The sequence below is a fragment of the Hyaena hyaena genome, unplaced genomic scaffold (assembly GCF_003009895.1).
Source record: "Hyaena hyaena isolate Hyena2069 unplaced genomic scaffold, ASM300989v1 scaffold_501, whole genome shotgun sequence".
NCBI classification, from domain to species: Eukaryota; Metazoa; Chordata; class Mammalia; order Carnivora; family Hyaenidae; genus Hyaena; species Hyaena hyaena.
The window spans coordinates 1,069,166-1,086,114 of NW_024081135.1; the positions used below are offsets into that span (position 1 = coordinate 1,069,166).

Below are 16,949 nucleotides of genomic sequence, written 5' to 3' on the forward strand. Positions count from 1 at the left end.
GATACTTGTCCCTCCCTGGATGGCTTTAGCACGAGATCAGACCCACAGCAGGCACTGGCTCGTGCAGAAAACAGGCAAGTGGTGGCAGGGTAGCACTGGGGGGCTGGAAGAGCCAGCCGAGGCTCATTTCAGGGACACCTCTCCCAACGAGATAAGGACCTGGGGCCTCAGACACACAGAACCATGGTGTCAAGACAGAAGGAACCTCTGGGCAGAATCGGGGCCCGTGGTTCGCAGTCGCCCTCTCCCACTCAGGCTCATCTCCTCCCAAAGAAGCCACACTGACCTTGTCCCCGTAGCGAAGCTTCAGCCTCTCCCTGATGAGCAGTCCTCTGGCCAGGAGCTTCCAGTTCCCCAGGGCCCGCTTCTCCCTTTTCTGCAGGCAAGACGAAACAAGAGCACAAAATGTTGAGTTCCGCCATTTTCAGGAGAAATGTCAAGATGGACCCTGTGAACGTATAAAGATCCAAAATAAAATTTTAAGCTAAAGTGTTTCCCGAGCATATGCCTAAGCTGTTTAAATCAGGGTGATAGGGTGCCAGGGGCTCAGGCGGTTCAGCGGCTGACTCGCCTCAGGTCATGATCTCGCAGACTGAGTTCGAGCCCCATGTCAGACTCTGTGCTGACAGCTCGGAGCCTGGAGCCTGCTTTGGATTCTGTGTCTCCCTCTCTCTCTGCCCCTCCCTTACTCACCCGCACGCGCGCGCTCGCTCTCTCTCAAAAATAAAGATTAAAAGAAAAACATTTAAAATCAATGGGACTGGGGTGCCTGGGTAGCTCAGTCAGTTAAGCATCCAACTTCAGCTCGGGTCATGATCTCACGGTTCCTCAGTTCAAGCTCTGCATCAGGCTCTGTACTGCTAATGCAGAGCCGGCTTTGGGTCCTCTGCCCCTCCCCATAGGCATTCCTTTCTTAAACGTTAAAAACAAAATTGGCGTGATTTATAAAATGAGGCACATAAAAGGCAGCACAACAGAAGCATCTCATGAACTATTAGCAACCCTAACACCCTCAAGGAGGGGGCTACACAGAATTGGACCACGGGCCATTCCTTCCCGCAGGAGCAGGTGCAGGGGTCCCCAGAGCCAGGAGTCAGGCAGACTGTGGGCAAGGATGGTGGACTATGAGGTGCACACAGGACTCTGTTTATCTAGGGCGGGCTCCTTGGGGTGCTGGAAAGAGCTTTCAAGCGCATGTACTCTCCTCTCCATGGTGCAAGAGGGCCCTGCCCCACTGGGGGCTTGTGTCCCCTGCCATTCCAACACCTCAGGCCCCCACCCAGGCCCGGCCACTCACCTCCTTCTCCTTCTTTTCGATGAGCGCCTGCTCATTTTCCCAGGCAGCCAGGAGCACGTCTTTGTATTCCTCACAGACAATGTACCCATCAGTTCTGTGGGGGATGCAACACGGATGGTCCTGCCTCCTACTCTGGCCTCTCCTCCCCTGCGTGGAGGCCAGCAGGCAGCTCCTAGGCACTCAGTGCCCTGAAGGATTCCCTGCATCAGCCACCCACAGTCCCAGCCACAGCTGCCAACTGACGCTGCCCATGCAGAGGAAGAGGGCCCCCCACCCAGGCCCCCTGGGAGGACAGAGGCCACCAAGCAGGAAGCATGCTGCCCTTGTCTGGTCACCTGTCACCACCCCCAGCAAACCGTTTTCATCCAACATCATTAATTTTGCTCCCTCTGGATGGAAGCCAGAGTAGAAGTGTGAAAGTAAAAGGTCAAGTGCTAAGGCTGATTTTGCAGATGCAGAGTAGAACCCGGAAAATGGCCTCCACCCTCATGTGGACTTCCCGCCCCTCCTCCTGGCCTCCCTGGAAACCCCCACACACATGGGATGGGAGTAGCCCTTATGGAAGTCGAAGCCAGTAATGGCCTGCGCACAGTCGATGTCCAGCTTGCGGGCTATGCGGTGCAGGTTGGGCAGGTTCAGCTGGACACAGCCGACCGGCATCATGCTGGGCAGGAAGAGGTACACGTTCCCAAATTCATTCCGGGGGACCTGCAGGGGGGTGGCACACCAGGTCTAGCCGGCTGCAGAATGAAGCGGCCTGGTCCGGGCCCCACTGTGCACCGCCCTTACCTTGCCGTCCACGGCCACGGGCGGCTGGTACTCCTCCGTCTGCCACCTGCCAAACAGGCCCAGGTCATTTTGGTCCTGCAGCTGGGGCTCGGCGAGGCGGGCTTTCCGGGCCCGGTTGGAATAGCCCTTCACCATCTACACCAGAGGGATCAGCCAGGTTGCGGCACAGACTACCACTTCTGAAGCACTGACTGCATACTGGCCGTTGTGCTGAGTGCTTTACACCCGTGGCGCCAGTAAACCTTCCCAACACACCCGTGCTCCCCGATGATGTCTAGCGGCCAAAATTTTCCCTCGGAGGGATTGGCTAGAAGGCCACATAACTTCTACGAGGAGGAGTGGTATGGGCGAAGGGAGCAGGGCCAAGGACTGGCACCTGCACACTGGCTGCCTCCAGGACAGGGGTTCGGCAAAGGCTTTCCGTAAAGAGTCATGTGCAGCCTGTTTTCCGACCCTTACAAAATATGAAACTTCCTGCATGCTCTCAATAATTTGTACCTTACAAATTCCTCATTAAAGGAAGCCATATTTGAATGTGCTTCCCTTCCTCCAATCTTTCTCCAGCCAGAAGGGCCCGCACTCAGCAGCCCTTAGTGCCCATGCCTCAGCCCTCAGCGCGCCTCCTAGCGGTTACCTTGTAGGGCACTTCTCCCAGCCGCACCACTCTCGCCTGTTTCAGCCACGTGTCCCGGGAATGCAGGGTATGCACGCAATCCCTGTAGGAGCCCACAGGGGGAGACACAGAACAAACCCAGGTCACACCAGCCCGAAAGGAGCGTGGTGTGCACAGAGGCACGGCTCACACCTCCTCCCAGAAGGATGTGCTCAGCCCTCAATTCTCTCCTAAGGCCCTGCTCCTGAGGGAACCGGGGCACCTGCGTTACACAAACAGCTAACCTGGACTTCCTATCTTCTGGGGGAGGCATCCACTTACGAACCCTGACCTGCTGGAGTACTCTGTCTCTTAGGCTTCATGCCAAAGCTTCGCCCCTTCTCCCACTGAGAGAGGCAGCTTGCGGAGGGCAAGGTAGCTGAGTGAGTGCATGGCTGCAGAAGGCCTAGTCTGCTGCTGAACACAAGGGGGGGGGGGGGGATGAGTGTCCAAAGATGGCAGTGAACCCCAAGGAAGATTAACTACAAGAAGTTAATGAACGACCACGGAATTAAGATTCATGCCTGTGAGAAAGTCATTAATTCCCAGCAGCCTGATTAGAGATAGATCCTCTGGTTTTGCTCTCCTTCCAGAGCTAGGAGCTATACCCTTACAAGGCTACTTTCCAACAAGTTCCAGTTGCCTTCCTTGATGAGCCTCCTTTGACGGGGCATGCCTGTCTCTTCCTCAGCTGGCAGCCCTGACCTCTGCCCAGGGAGCAGCTCCAGTGAGCACGGGCAATAAGTAAGTGCTCTTCCAGTGCAGCAATCAGGTCCTTCCACGACCGCCCCATCTCAGGCAGACCTTCGGCACAGCACAGTGCACGAGGGGTGCACCGCCTTCCCCTGCGCCACTGCCTAACGGAGTGACCCCGGACAACCCCCTTCCCCTTCCTGATCCTCAGCACCCTCCTCGATCAGTCAGGGGGTAATGAGCTCTATGTGCTCTGCTTTGCCAGGTTGCTGGACGATCAGGCGCACTCGAGGCCCCGGAGCAACGCTCCTCAGTCCACAGCGCCCCTGTCCCAACTGGGAGCTCCACCCACACTCCTACTAAAGGCCGCATGTCTCCGACTGCCTGCAGGGATAAAGTCACAGTCGTGGTCTTCACGCAGGACAGGCAGCGAGGCAGGTGGGCACTATCTGGACGTTCCCAAAGAGAACAGCCGGGTAGGGACCCAGCCCTGTTAGAATAAATCTCAGCCTCTAACTACTTCATACCCACGAGGGCGGCTATTATGAAACACACCAGAATGTAAGTGTCAGCAAGGGTGTGGAAATACTGGGGTCTTGCACTCTGCTGGCGGGACTGTGAGACGACGCACCTTTGGTGGAAAACCATAATGGCGGGTCTTCACAACGTGAAACACCTAATTCCCGTACGACCAGCAACACCACTGCTGGGCAGATGCCCCAAAGAACTGGAAGCAGTCACTCAGAGACAGCTGTACACCCCTGCCCATAGAGGCAGGAGTCACAGTAGCCAAGCACAAAAGTGACAAGTGTCCACCACTGAATGCCAGCCATAAAAGGACAAACCCTGCACGGTCCCACTTGTGTGAGGTCCTGAAAGATGTCAGATGCACGGAGGTGGAGAGTAGGCGAGTGGGTGCCAGGGGCTGTGGGAACGGGGATGGGGAGTTAGTGTTCAATGGGGACAGAGATTCAGGTTGGGAAGATGAAAAAGGTCTGGAGATGCTGGGTGGGGATGGCTGTATGATCACATCAATGACTGACACCACCGGACTGTACACTCACAAATGGTTAAATGGCACTCTGGTATATTTTACCACCTGAAAAATTGTCTACCTCTAATGCTTTCTCCTCTGGCGGACATGGTGGTCCCCGCACTGGCACCTTCTTCCTACCAGACCTCCTGTCCCCCAACCATGTGAAGAAGCCTGTGCCTTACCACCACAGTCAGGGTGGCCTGCCCCGAGGACCTCTGACGTCGTAGCTGAGGCCCTGAGCAGGAACAGGCTGGGACAGAAGCCGAGGCCTGGGCAGGAATAGGCTGGCACAGAAGCCGAGGCCCTGAGCAGGAACAGGCTGGGACAGAAGCTGAGGCCCTGAGCACGCTGGAACAGAAAACTCCAGCCCAGACCCTGAACAGGGTGGTGGCTGCCTCCCTGTGGGGTTGCCATGCGGACAGAGTCCCCGCTCAGAGGACTCACCCCACCCACTCGTGTGATTTCCCTGTTTTCTCTTTCTTCTCCCATATGTGAAGAACATCCTCTATACTACCTTTGGTCTTGCATTCCAATGTTTAAAAAAAAATTACTTTTAGTTATTACTTCTCTCAATTGCTATTTCTTAAAAGTTCTGTTTCTATTTTTCTTTTTTCGGAATGCTAAAATGATCTGTTTTAATTTTGTGTATATTTAATGTTCATTTTCTCTTATTCCTTTCCTCCCTTCTTTGGCGTGTGTGTGTGTGTGTAGAAAATATACATAAAATGCATCATGCTCACCATGATTAAGTGTGCAATTCAGTGGCATTAAGTACACAGTGTTGAGTAACCATCCTCACCATCCATCTCCAGAACGTTTTCATCTTCCCAGAGAGAAGCTCTGTCCCCATTAAAATATCCACTCACTTTGTCATGATCAAATCTTTTATTCTCTTTATTCCTTATAGTTTACAGGTGTGTTTTTTACTCTTATATAAACTTTGTACTTTTAATTTTCCCCATAACCTTTTTTTATCTTTCAATCCTGTTGTTCTCATCTTCAAGCTATAATCCCCTCTACACATGTCCCACATGGGACAGCACGCACACACCAGAAAGCTCAATCCATTTGACAAAGGGCCAACGTTAGCAGCCCCTTCCCCAGAAGGTCACTAGTCCCAGGCCATCAGGAAGACAAAGCCACCGGGCCGCCTCACGCACCTGGAGTAGACAGCCTCTCCACGACAATACCCAAGAATGGCGGCTGTCTCGGGGTAGATGGCCTCGTATTTCAGGAGATGCCTCTTCAGGGCGTACAGAGGGTGGTTCTTGTATGTGCCAATGACAGTTGGCAAAGGCTGGCCCAGGTGCTTTGCCTGAAACTGCAAAGGCCAGAGAGACAACACTGAGCATGTCTGGAAGAGGTGAGGTCTGAGGTGGGCGATGCTTAGACCACCTTGTTCAGAGCAGTGGAGCAGAGGTTTAACAAGCACCAGTATCAGGAACATCCCATTTGTAGGTCAGGGATATAAGTAGGTTTTAGATAAAAGGAAAGCTACAGAAGCATGTAATTCTGTGGCTCACAACACCTTGAAGGGTCACCTAACCTTCTCATTCTTAGCACGCAGACCCCTGGGCCAGCCCTGCAGAACAGTGCCTACTCTGGTCCTTGGGGAAGACACATGGCTTTCTTCAGGAAGGCGGCCCTACCCGGAAGTGACACCACTGCTGTGCAGTGAGCGTGTACCTGACCCTGCTCTCCTGGGAAACTCAAATGTACCTGGGTGTAGTCTGCAGTAACTAGTACTTGTTCTCCTAGCGCTCCTTCAAGGATGCAATTTCTCGGGGCAACTGCACTGCTGCAGTTCACATCCTATTCCCCAGGGGCCGGGGGCGGGGGGGGTCCCTGGCCCCTTTCCCAATGGCACTCGCAAATTAGCAAAGTGGGAGCACCATCAGCGTCACAAATACTTTTCAGGACACCACATGTGCAACCCTCACCCATCCCATCACTTCTAAGTAAAATGAGCCCCAATACCACCGGAGCTAACTCAGGGCAGAGAGAACTGCAATGCCACAAGGAATGCCCCATAAACACGGCCTCACCCATCCTGATATGTGGGGGGAACTTGTCAGCAAATCTGGACAAATGCCGAGCTCCACCCAACACAACTGCCACGCACAAGGGGCTGGGGTCAAGGAGTGGTCCTAGAACACACTGTACTCTCTCTTAGCGGTCAGTTTCCTAGAATGCCTTCCCAGGAGAGGACTGTTCTAGACCCGAGGAGGGGCCTCTGTGTGTACGCTTGGTGGGGGGTGAGGGGGGGAACAGAAGACCATCGCATTAGTGACTTTTTCTTCTTTCACTCAGTGCAATTTATAGGACTTGCATAAATTATTATATCCAAGTTTACAACTACAGAAGAAAGAAAGCACCCGGTATATGGCTTCAAAGCCAGAGAGACACTAGTTCAAATACTAAGGCAATTAATCACATCGTATTTTAACTGATAAAATTTAGGCAATAATCATTCCACCTCTTTAATACTGTTGTCATAATTACAGGAGACCACAAACAGATACCCCACGCGGGGCTGGTCGGACTTAATGTGCATGAAGATGGGCCTCGAACTCATGGCAGGTGAGGTCCTACCTCCTCCTTCTCTAGCAGCGTTACTCTGAATCCTCCTCCTCCCTCGCCACCACCCTTACCTCTGGGCCCTCCTCCTTCCTCTCCACCAGCCTTACCTCAGGGCCCTCCTCCTTCCTCTCCACCAGCCTTACCTCTGAGTCCTCCTCCTCCCTTACCACCAGCCTTAACTCAGAGTCCTCCTCCTCCTCCCTCGCCACCAGCCTTACCACTGAGTCCTCCTCCTCCCTCTCCACCAGCCTTACCTCAGGGCCCTTCTCCTCCCTCTCCACCAGCCTTACCTCAGGGCCCTCCTCCTTCCTCTCCACCAGCCTTGCCTCTGAGTCGTCCTACTCCTCCCTCTCCACCAGCCTTTCCTGAGTCATCCTCCTCTTCCACTCTACCAGCCTTATCTCTGATCTTCCTCCTCCCTCTCCAATATCTTTACTCTGAGTCCTCCTCCTCACTCACCACCAGTCTTACTTCCGACTCTCCCTCCTCCGTCTCCCCCACCCTTACCTCTGATTACTGCTCCTCCCTCTGGAGCATCCTTACTTCTGGGTCCTCCACTTCCTTCTCCACCAGCTTTGCCTGTGAGTCCTCCTCCTCCTCATTCTCCACCAACCTTGCTTCTGAGTCCTCTCCCTCCTCCCTGTCCACTTCTTCCCCCTTCTTCAACACCATTACTGCTGAGTCTTTTTCCTCCCTTTCCATGAGCCTTGCCTCTTTTTCCTCCTCTTCCTCCCTCTCTACCAGCCTTGCCTGAGGCCTCCTCCTCATGCTCTCCACCAGTCTTACCTGAGGCTAGTCCTCCTCCCTCTCCGTGCCTTACCTGTGTCCTCCTCTTCCTTCTCCACCAGTCTTACCTGAGGCTAGTCCTCCTCCCTCTCCAACAGCCTTGCCTCAGGGTCCTCCTCTCCACCAGACTTGCCTGAGTCCTCCTCCTCCCTCTCCACAGGCTTTCCCTCTGAGCTCTCCTCCTTCCCAACCACCAGTCTTAACTGAGTCCTCTCTTCCTACCTCTCCACCATCCTTACCTGAGTCCTCCTCATCCCTCTCCACTAGCCTTACCTCTGAGTCCTCCTCATCCCTGTCCACCCACCTTACTATGTGTCCTCCTCATCCATCTCCACTAGCCTTACCTCTGAGTCCTCCTCATCCCTATCCACCCACCTTACTTTGTGTCCTCCTCCTCCTTCTCCAGCAACCTTGCCTATGAGTCCTCCTCATCCCTCTCCACCAGCCTTACCTCTTGTGTCCTCTTCCTCCTTCCTCTCCACCAGCCTTACCTCCTCCTCCTCCCTCATCATCAGCCTTACCTGAGTCCTAGTCCACCTCTCTATCAGCCTTACCTGAGTCCTCCTCATCCCTCTCCACCAGCCTTGACTATGATTCCTCCACCTCCTTCCTCTCCACCAGCCTTGCCTATGAGTCCTCTTCCACCTCTCTCTTCAACAGCCTTACCTCTAAGTCCTTCTCCTCCCCCCTCTCCAACAGCCTAACGTCTGAATCCCCCCCCATCTCCACCAGCCTTGCCTCTGAGTCCTCCTCTTCCTCCGTCTCCACCAGTATTACTTGTGTCCTCTTCCTCCTTCCTCTCCATCAACCTTACTTATTGAGTCTTCCTCCTCTCTCTCAACCAAAATTATCTCAATCCTCCTCATCCTCCCTCTCCATCAGACTTTCCTGAAACCTCCTCCTCTTCCCTCTCCACCACATTTACCCAAGTCCTCCTGCTCCTACCTCTCTACCAGCTTTTCCCCTGAGGACTCCTTCTCCTCACTGCCCACCAGCCTTCTTCTGATACATCCTCCTCCCTCTCCACCAACATTACCTCAAACCTCCTCATCCTCTCTCTCCATTAGACTTTCCTGAGTCCTCCTCCCTCTCCACCAGCTTTCCCTGAGTTCTCCTCCTCACTCTCTACCAGCCTTGAGTCCTCCTCCTACCTGAGCCAACATTACTTCAGCTCTCCGCCTCCTCCCGCTCCACCAGCCTTAACTGAGTCCTCTTCCACCCTCTCCACCAGCCTTACCTCTGAGTCCTCCTCCTCCTCCCTACCAGTCTTGAGTCCTCCTCCCGCACCTCCTCCAGCCTTACCTCTGAATCTTCCTCCTCCCACTCCACCAGCCTTACCACTGAGACCTACTCTTCCTTCTCTACCAGTCTCACCTCTGATACCTCCTCATTCTTCCTCTCTACCAACCTTCCTCCTCCCTCTCCACTAGCCTTACCTCTGAGCCCTCCTCCCTTCTCTCCACCAACCTTACTTCTGAGTCTCCCTCCTCCCTCTCCACCACCCTTACCTCGAACTGCTCCTCCCCCCTCTGGAGCAGTGTTACTTCTGGGTCCTCCTCCTCCCTCTCTACCTGCCTTACCTCGTGTCCTCCTCCTCCTTCTCCATCAACCTTGCCTCTGAGTCCTCCTCCTCCCTGTCCACCAGCCTTACTTCTGACCCTCACCTTGGATTGCTCCTCCCCCCTCTGGAGCATCCTTACTTCTGGGTCCCCCTCCTCCCTCTCCATCTGCTTTGCCTGTGAGTCCTCCTCATTCTCCACCAGACTTGCTTGAGTCCTCTTCCTCCTATCCACCAGCCTTACCTCCGTGTCCTCTTCCTCTCCCTTCAACAGCTTTACACGAGTCGTCCTCCTCCCTCTCCACCAGCCTTGCCTGAGGCTTCCTCCTCCCTCTCCACCTGCCTTACCTTGAGTCTTCCTCCGCCTTCTACAACCTTGCCTCTGAGTCCTCCTTCATCTCCCTCTCCACCAGCCTTGCCTCTGGGTCCCCCTACTCTCCCCTCTTCACCAGACTTACCTCAGAGGCCTCCTCCTTGTTCTCCACCAAAATTACCTCAGTCCTCCTCCTCCCTTCTCCACCTGCCTTACCACTAAGTCCCCCTCCTCCCTCTCTGCCAACATTACCTCAGTCCGACTCCTCCTCCCTCTCCATGAGCTTTTATCTGAGTCCTCCTCCTCCCTCCCACCAGCCTTGCCTGTGATTCCTCCTCTTCCTCCCACTCCACCAGCCATGCCACTGTGTCCTCCTCCTCCTCCCTCTCCATCAGCCTTGCCTGAGTCCTCTGCCTCCTCCCTCTTCTGCAGACTTACCTCTGAGTCCTCTTCCTCCCTCTCCCCCAGCCCTAAATCTGAGACCTCCTCCTCCCTCTCCATGATCCTTACCTGAGTCCTCCTCCTCTGTCTCCACCAGGCTTGCCTGAGTCTTCCTCCTCCTCTATCTCCACCAGTATTCCTTGAGTCCTCCTCCCTCCTCTCTATCAACCTAACCTCCGAGTCCTCATCTCTCTCCACCAACATTACCACAGTCCTCCTCATACTCCCTCTCCATCAGACCTTCTTCTGAGTCCTCCTCCTCTTCCCTCTCCACTACAATACCTCTGAGTCTTCCTCTTCCTCACTGCCCACCAGCCTTACTCTGAGACATCCTCCTCCGTCTCCGCCAACATTACCTCGGTCCTCCTCCTCTTCCCTCTCCACTACAATACCTCTGAGTCTTCCTCTTCCTCACTGCCCACCAGCCTTACTCTGAGACATCCTCCTCCGTCTCCGCCAACATTACCTCGGTCCTCCTCCTCTTCCCTCTCCACCAGCTTTACATCTGAGTCCTCCTCCTCCTCTCTCCCCAATATCTTTACTCTGAGTCCTTCTCCTCCCTTTCTACCAGCCCTAGCTCTGAGTCCTCCTCTTCTGCCCTTTCCACCAGTCTTACCTCTGGGTCCTCCTCCTATCCACCAGTCTTCCTGGAGTCTGCCTCCTCCTCCATCTCCTCCAGCCTTATGTCTGAATCTGCCTTCTCCCTCTCCACCAGCCTTGTCTGAGTCCTCCTCCTCCCTCCCCACCAGCCTTACCTAAGTCCTCCTGCTCCCTCTCCAGCAGCCTTACCTCGGAGTCCTCCTTCTTCTCCCTCTCCACCAGCGGGCTCCGGTAGGGTCTCAAGGTTTCAGCCCACCACTTGGCGTCGATTCGGCACTTGCGGGTTGTGGTCATCCAGGCTGGGTCGTACCTCTGGGTGACATCCCGGATCCAGCCGTCACCGTCAATGCCAACCACGTAGGTCACAGGCTTGCTGGCGTACTTGTAACAGGCCACAGCCTGGCCCACCACACCGTGCACACAGTCCACACACACCCACTTCTCCTCCTGCTCGCAGAACACTTCCAGCCACTGGTCGATTCCAGCTGCTTTCCCTCTTTGTGCCCCTTCACCATCACTGGAGAGTTCCTTGCCTCGGTTGATCTTCCTGCTCGAAGAGCTCGTGGACGCTGCCGGAAGGCCAGAGCACTTAGGGTGCCTTCCACGTTGGGGCCTGGAGTCACTCTTGGACCCTGCCTTTGTCCTCTGGGGGCCCGGGGCCCTCCGGTGCTTGGGACGGCCAGGCTCAGAATCCTCATCGGATGAATGACAGGCTTCCCCACTGGAGAGCTCGAAGTCAGAGCCACTGCCATCCTTCTCACTCCCACTCTCCTCTTTATAGGACACCCTGGAGGCCGCCTGCCGCTCCGGGCCCTGCCGACGTGCCCGGGGGCCTCCCTCCTGCCCCCTTGCCTTGTGCTCTTCTTCCTCCCCAGAAGAGGGCCCGCTCCGTTTCTTCCCAGCCGCAGCCGCCTTCCTCCCCTTCCCTCTGGCGCCAGTGCCCGCAGAAGACGTACTCTCTTGTCTGGTCCCCTTGCTGCTCTCAGGTTTGGCTTGGTTTTCTAGAACTGGGCTTGAAGTTTCCAAGGAGCCTCCAGGACCCTCTGTAGACCTCTCCTTGGCAGCTTTCTTTCCCTTAAACAGAAGAGGAAATTTCATTTTTTCTTTTTTTCTAATTATAGGAGATCCTATAATCTTCTAGGCCTAAGTCACTGGCTTATAGGATAAGCATACACAGGATGTCCCCAGCTCGGACAGTGACAGAGTGACTATCCTTTAGGACCATAAGTCTGCGTTCACTAACCTCCATGGCAACTCAGATGGGCCACAGTGCAGCTCTTTCCACTCTAGAGCGTGGCCTGGGGAACCTGGGCTCCAATTCCAGCTCTGCTTCTTATATCTTACACGGTGCCGGCAAATTATGTAGACATTGATTTACATGTTTTCAAATGTTATGTAGACATCGATTTACATGTTTTCAAATGGTTTTTTTACATATAGACCTATTATATGTAAATACCTATGAATGTCTCCGTATGTACCCATGAACATATCATTAAGTATGTGTGACCCTCTAAATCTCAGTGTCCTTGGCAGTAACACCCATCTTGCATACAATGTATCTATTTTGGGCACATACTGTGCCTGCAAACAAATACTGACAGACTTAATAAAGTTGCTGCATTAAGAATACAGAATTTCAAGGGCACCTGGGGGGCTCAGTCGACTGAGCAGCTGACTTTGGCTCAGGTCATGATCTCATGGTTTTTGAGTTCAAGGCCCGCATCTGAGCTGTCAGCACACAGCCCACTTTGGATCCTCCATCCCCCCCCACCTCCACTTCTCTGCTCCTCTCCTGCTCATTCTCCCTGTCTCTCTCTCAAAATAAATAAACTAAAAAAAAAAAAAAAAGAATCTGGACCACTAAGTTTCAGACAGGGCCAAGAGCGCAGTAAGTATAGCGCTGAGCCTCCTCTTTAAATCACGGCAGAATGAGGAGACCTTCACCTGCCATCACTCCACACCGACAAGGAGCCAAGGGCTCTCTCAGGCCCTTCTACACATCCAGCTCCACCAGGCTCAGGCTGCTGGAGGCCCGCTGCTGTCCCGTCCTCCCCACACAGGGCATGTGCAAGGCAGGCTCCAAGAGGCCCAGGCCCCATGAAAACCAACCCTTCAAACTAGTCCAATGAGCAATTATCTTGCGAAGTCTGAGAATTTCTCCCTCCCCATAGATACAGCTACCCTCTGGGAGAACCCCACCTTTGCTGCAGGTAACTTAAGGGGAATCGGCTGCAGAGACAATACCAGTCTGGTGGAGAGATGCAGGGCCCGGAGAATCAGTAAAAATATCTACAACAAAAAAGAATGACACATTTATTCTAAGAAAAAAAACGAGGATGTAACTAATTCCATGTTGTTTCTCATGGCTAGCTCTTTTTAACAGGGAAAAGTTAGAAACAAGCAATCAAGAGAGTCTGGAAAACTTACCACTATTAAAAACAACACTGGAGAGATTTATCTTTGTAGAAAAATCGTTTTTTATGTGTAATGTTAATTTTTGTAAAAAAAAAAAAAAAAAAGAAAGAAAGAAAGACAAGTTACTATAAATACATATGTGTGTCTGGAAAAGAACCCATTTTGGGGCTTGGGTGTTCACAGGTGATTAGTTTCCAGTGTACCTGTCTTCTGATTGTTCTGGATTCAATATATGTCGTGCTTGTGATTAAAAGAAAATAACTAAATGACATATCACTTTGAAAAGAAAAAACAGGAAACATTATTATCCCCAGATCCCCAAAGTCTATTCCAATTTCCATTCTCTGCACAAGGGGTCTTTCAACTGGAGGCTGCAGCTGTAAGAATTCTGTCACCCTGTAAGGACGGAGCCTCCAAAACAGCGACCATGACAAAGCTCCTGAGCAAGACCTTCCCATGCAGGCCTTGGGGGCCTGTTTCTCCTGAGTTACTGGAATGCCCAGCCAAGACAGCCAGAAACAGGAGGACGAGTTTTCCGTGAAAACCCGTGTTATGTCAGAAAAAAAAATAATTACTTTCGCCTGTTTCTTCTGAAGTTAAAAGCATAGGGGATGAGAAAACATCAAAGAAACCCAAATTGAGGGACACTCCACAAAATTCCTAAACAGTAGTCTTCAAAAATGTCAAGATAGCAAGGACCAGGGAAGACTGAGAAACTGTCAGACGGTAGGGAGACAAGGAATCTGTACAGATACACGGAATTAGAATTAACCCGTCCATCCTCGGGCAACTGAGTTTTGATGAGAGTGAGTGCCAAGGCCACGCAATCCCCACAGAAAACCTGGTCTCTTGGGCCAAGAGTGAAGATAATATAGCAAACAGTTGGGAGAACGGTCTCCTCAACCAAGGGGCTGGGACGGCTGGGTCTCCACATGCAGAAGAATGAAGGTGAACTCACTTATAAACAGTAACCTGAGATGGATGAAAGACCCATGTGTGAGAGGTCAGCAAGTATAAAACTCTTAGAAGAAGATAGAGAAAGAAACCTTCATGAGGTTGGATCTGGCAATGGATTCTTAGGTATGACACCAAAAGTATGAGGTACAAAGGAAAAATAGAAAAATTGCACTTCGACAAAATGAAAACTTTAGTTTCTTTATCAAGAAAGGGAAGAGACAACCAACAGGAGAAAATATTTGCATATATGTGATAGGTGCCTAGAATGTAGAATACATAAAGAACTCTCACAACAGAACAATGAAAAGACAAAGAACCCAATTAAAAAACAGGCATAGGATTTATACAGGTATTTCTCTGAAGAAGAAACACAAATGGCCAATAGGCACATGGAGACACTAACCACGAGTCACCAGGGAAATATAAATCAAAACTACAATGAGATACCACTTCACATCTTTTAGGAGGAGTATAATAAAAAAAATTTTTTTTTTTTTTTTAAGGAAAGTAACAAGTGCTGGCAAAGATGTGGAAAAAGTGGAGTCCTTGCCCCCTGCTGGTGATAAGGTGCAACGGCACAGCCACTGTGGAAAAGTCTCACAGTTCCTCAAAAAGTTAAACACTGAATGACCCAGCGACTCCACTCCTCGGTACGTACTCAAAAAAAGTGAAAACCAGAATTCAAATAAGTACACACGCACACACACATTTGTGGCAGTGCTCTTTACAACAACCAAGCAATGGGGCAAAACTAAATGCCCACAGACATGTGGTCGATCCAGTCACAGAAGGTCACAGGTTGTATTTCTTCCACATGAAACATCCAGGACACGTAAATCTAGAGACAGAACCCAGACCAGTGGCTGCCAGGTGCCTGAGGCAGAGGGAGGAGGAAGCTGACTGCAGGTAACTGTTTCACAGTATCATTTTGGGAGGGTAAAATATTTTGGAAATACACATAGGAACAAAATCAGGGAGGATGGTACCCAAATATTAATGTGTGTCCCTGGGAGGTGGCAGGATTACCGGCTGTGTCAGATATCTGAGAGTTTTTCAAGCCAAATTGAAGACAGGTAAAGATGCCTATCATACGGGCTCTTAAGGTCCAAGAAGTCTGGTCTCTTGGCCTAAACAAACAGAAAAGCTGGAGCTTAGATACAAGCATATGTGATTCATAGGAACTTGTCAGGGAGAAAACTGTATTTCTACTTCTATTTTTCAGGCACAAAAATATCTTTGGTGGATAGAACTTGCCTCGCTGCACAGCTGCCGGCCAATGTCACTGCTCAAGTTGGAAGGCCGGGAAACGCTTTCTGAAGGTTTTCAGCAGCCAATGTTTGAAAAACCATTTCCTTGGGGTGTCTGAACGTAAGTTCTGAATATTTTAATGGAAACAGTTTGAGGGCAACGTGACCAAACCTGAAGCGCTCTGCACACCAAACAGTAGGCTGTGTCCCAATCTGGACTCCAGCGCTTACCAACAACATAGCCCTGAGAGAGTTATTTGGCCTCTCTGAGCTTCAGAACATTTTTTTTTTTTTTACCTTACGAAGACTGAATAGGAACATGGAAAACACTGAAACGGTATCTGGCAAGTGACGGCCACAGTCATTTGCTAACAGTTCAAAAAACAGTGCCGCCAGGAGGATCACTTACATGGACCAACTCTTCATCATCGCGTGCAGAGTAAATAGCAAATCTCCTTTCCAGCATGGTCTGTAGGCAATCTTGCTCGTTGGTTGAAAGGTCTGCATTAACTGTAAATGTTCCAATGAACCTGGAGAGAAACCAGGCATTCCCGTGTCACAGGTCATGGCAAAGAGGAATGCTCGTGCCCCTTTTATAGCCAAGAGAATCAGAAGAGACGGTCTTAGAAGAGAACTGTGAGCTTTGCCTGCCTATACCCTGCTTTTCCCAGTCTGAGCGGCTTGACCACTGCTCACCACTGAAGACCTTGTCCCCACATCCCTGGTTCCCTTCCTAGACCCCAGTTGCTCTGTGCACCCAGAGACCCCAGCGCACCCCCTCCCGAGCAGTCCTCACGCTACCCAGATTGACTGGGTGCACCTGTCTCCCCAAGCAGCCTGGGAGCTCCTCTAGGGCAGAGATCATGCCCAACATTTCTTTATCTTCAGTGCGGTGCCTAAGGCCCCGGCATACAGGGTTCCCTCAGGGAAGGTGTGTGGAACTGACCAACCCCTGGGCTCAGGGACAGAAGTCCTATACGAGGGCTCTGCAGGGTAGGCTGGAGGGCCATACCATTTCACCAGGTTTGACAGGTAGCAGATGTCCACGTCCTGAGGTGGCACTTTAGTAAAGCGAGCTGGGACGATGGACAGGCCGATAGCAAGCAGATCTGGCTGGCTGCAGACGTTACTACGATACAAACCGTTTGCCAGCAGGCACAGCAGGTGAACCTGGGAAGATGAGGAAGACGGGTGGCTGAGAACTGGAGGGGTGTTTGCTGCCAAACCAAGAGGCATTTTGTGGGCAGGGGTTATCTGTTGTTCTATCTACATACGAGAAAGTGGCCCAGGAGAGGGCAGCAGTAGACGGGAGTGTGAGGAAGCAGGTCACTTTTGCACTCAGTTCATCTCTCCTTTTCCCTGAGGCTTTTCCTGAGACTATCTCTGAGCTTCCTGCTTCCTGACTGCCTCTCCCCGACTAGCTGAATTCTTTCTCCAGTGAAATCCACATACAGAAAGACCAGGATACTGTCAGTTAAAGCTCTGGGAGCTTAGCCTTTCCCTCTCTGTTGAGTCGACTGCAGTCAAACCCACAGTGCATGGACATTTTCGTTACATTTACTCTAAGGAGAGATTTTTCTGT

At 52.0% G+C, this 16,949-nt stretch overlaps 1 protein-coding gene across 2 annotated transcripts in view; it reads right to left on the minus strand.

The window, feature by feature from the left end:
* XPC (XPC complex subunit, DNA damage recognition and repair factor) overlaps positions 1–16,949 on the minus strand; it is a 30,931-nt gene that overhangs the window by 1,698 nt on the left and 12,284 nt on the right. Inside the window, exons 6-16 of one of the 2 annotated variants that reach the window (XM_039254956.1) lie at positions 16,380–16,537; positions 15,777–15,897; positions 12,948–13,037; positions 11,702–11,819; positions 10,935–11,314; positions 5,628–5,788; positions 2,721–2,802; positions 2,087–2,221; positions 1,836–2,005; positions 1,298–1,391; positions 287–376 (exon numbers count right to left, since the gene is read on the minus strand). In XM_039254956.1, the coding sequence (XP_039110887.1) occupies positions 287–376; positions 1,298–1,391; positions 1,836–2,005; positions 2,087–2,221; positions 2,721–2,802; positions 5,628–5,788; positions 10,935–11,314; positions 11,702–11,819; positions 12,948–13,037; positions 15,777–15,897; positions 16,380–16,537 (1,599 nt within the window). Of the gene's footprint in view, positions 1–286; positions 377–1,297; positions 1,392–1,835; positions 2,006–2,086; positions 2,222–2,720; positions 2,803–5,627; positions 5,789–10,934; positions 11,820–12,947; positions 13,038–15,776; positions 15,898–16,379; positions 16,538–16,949 lie in introns of both variants that reach the window. The other variant, XM_039254955.1, reaches the window with a different exon arrangement.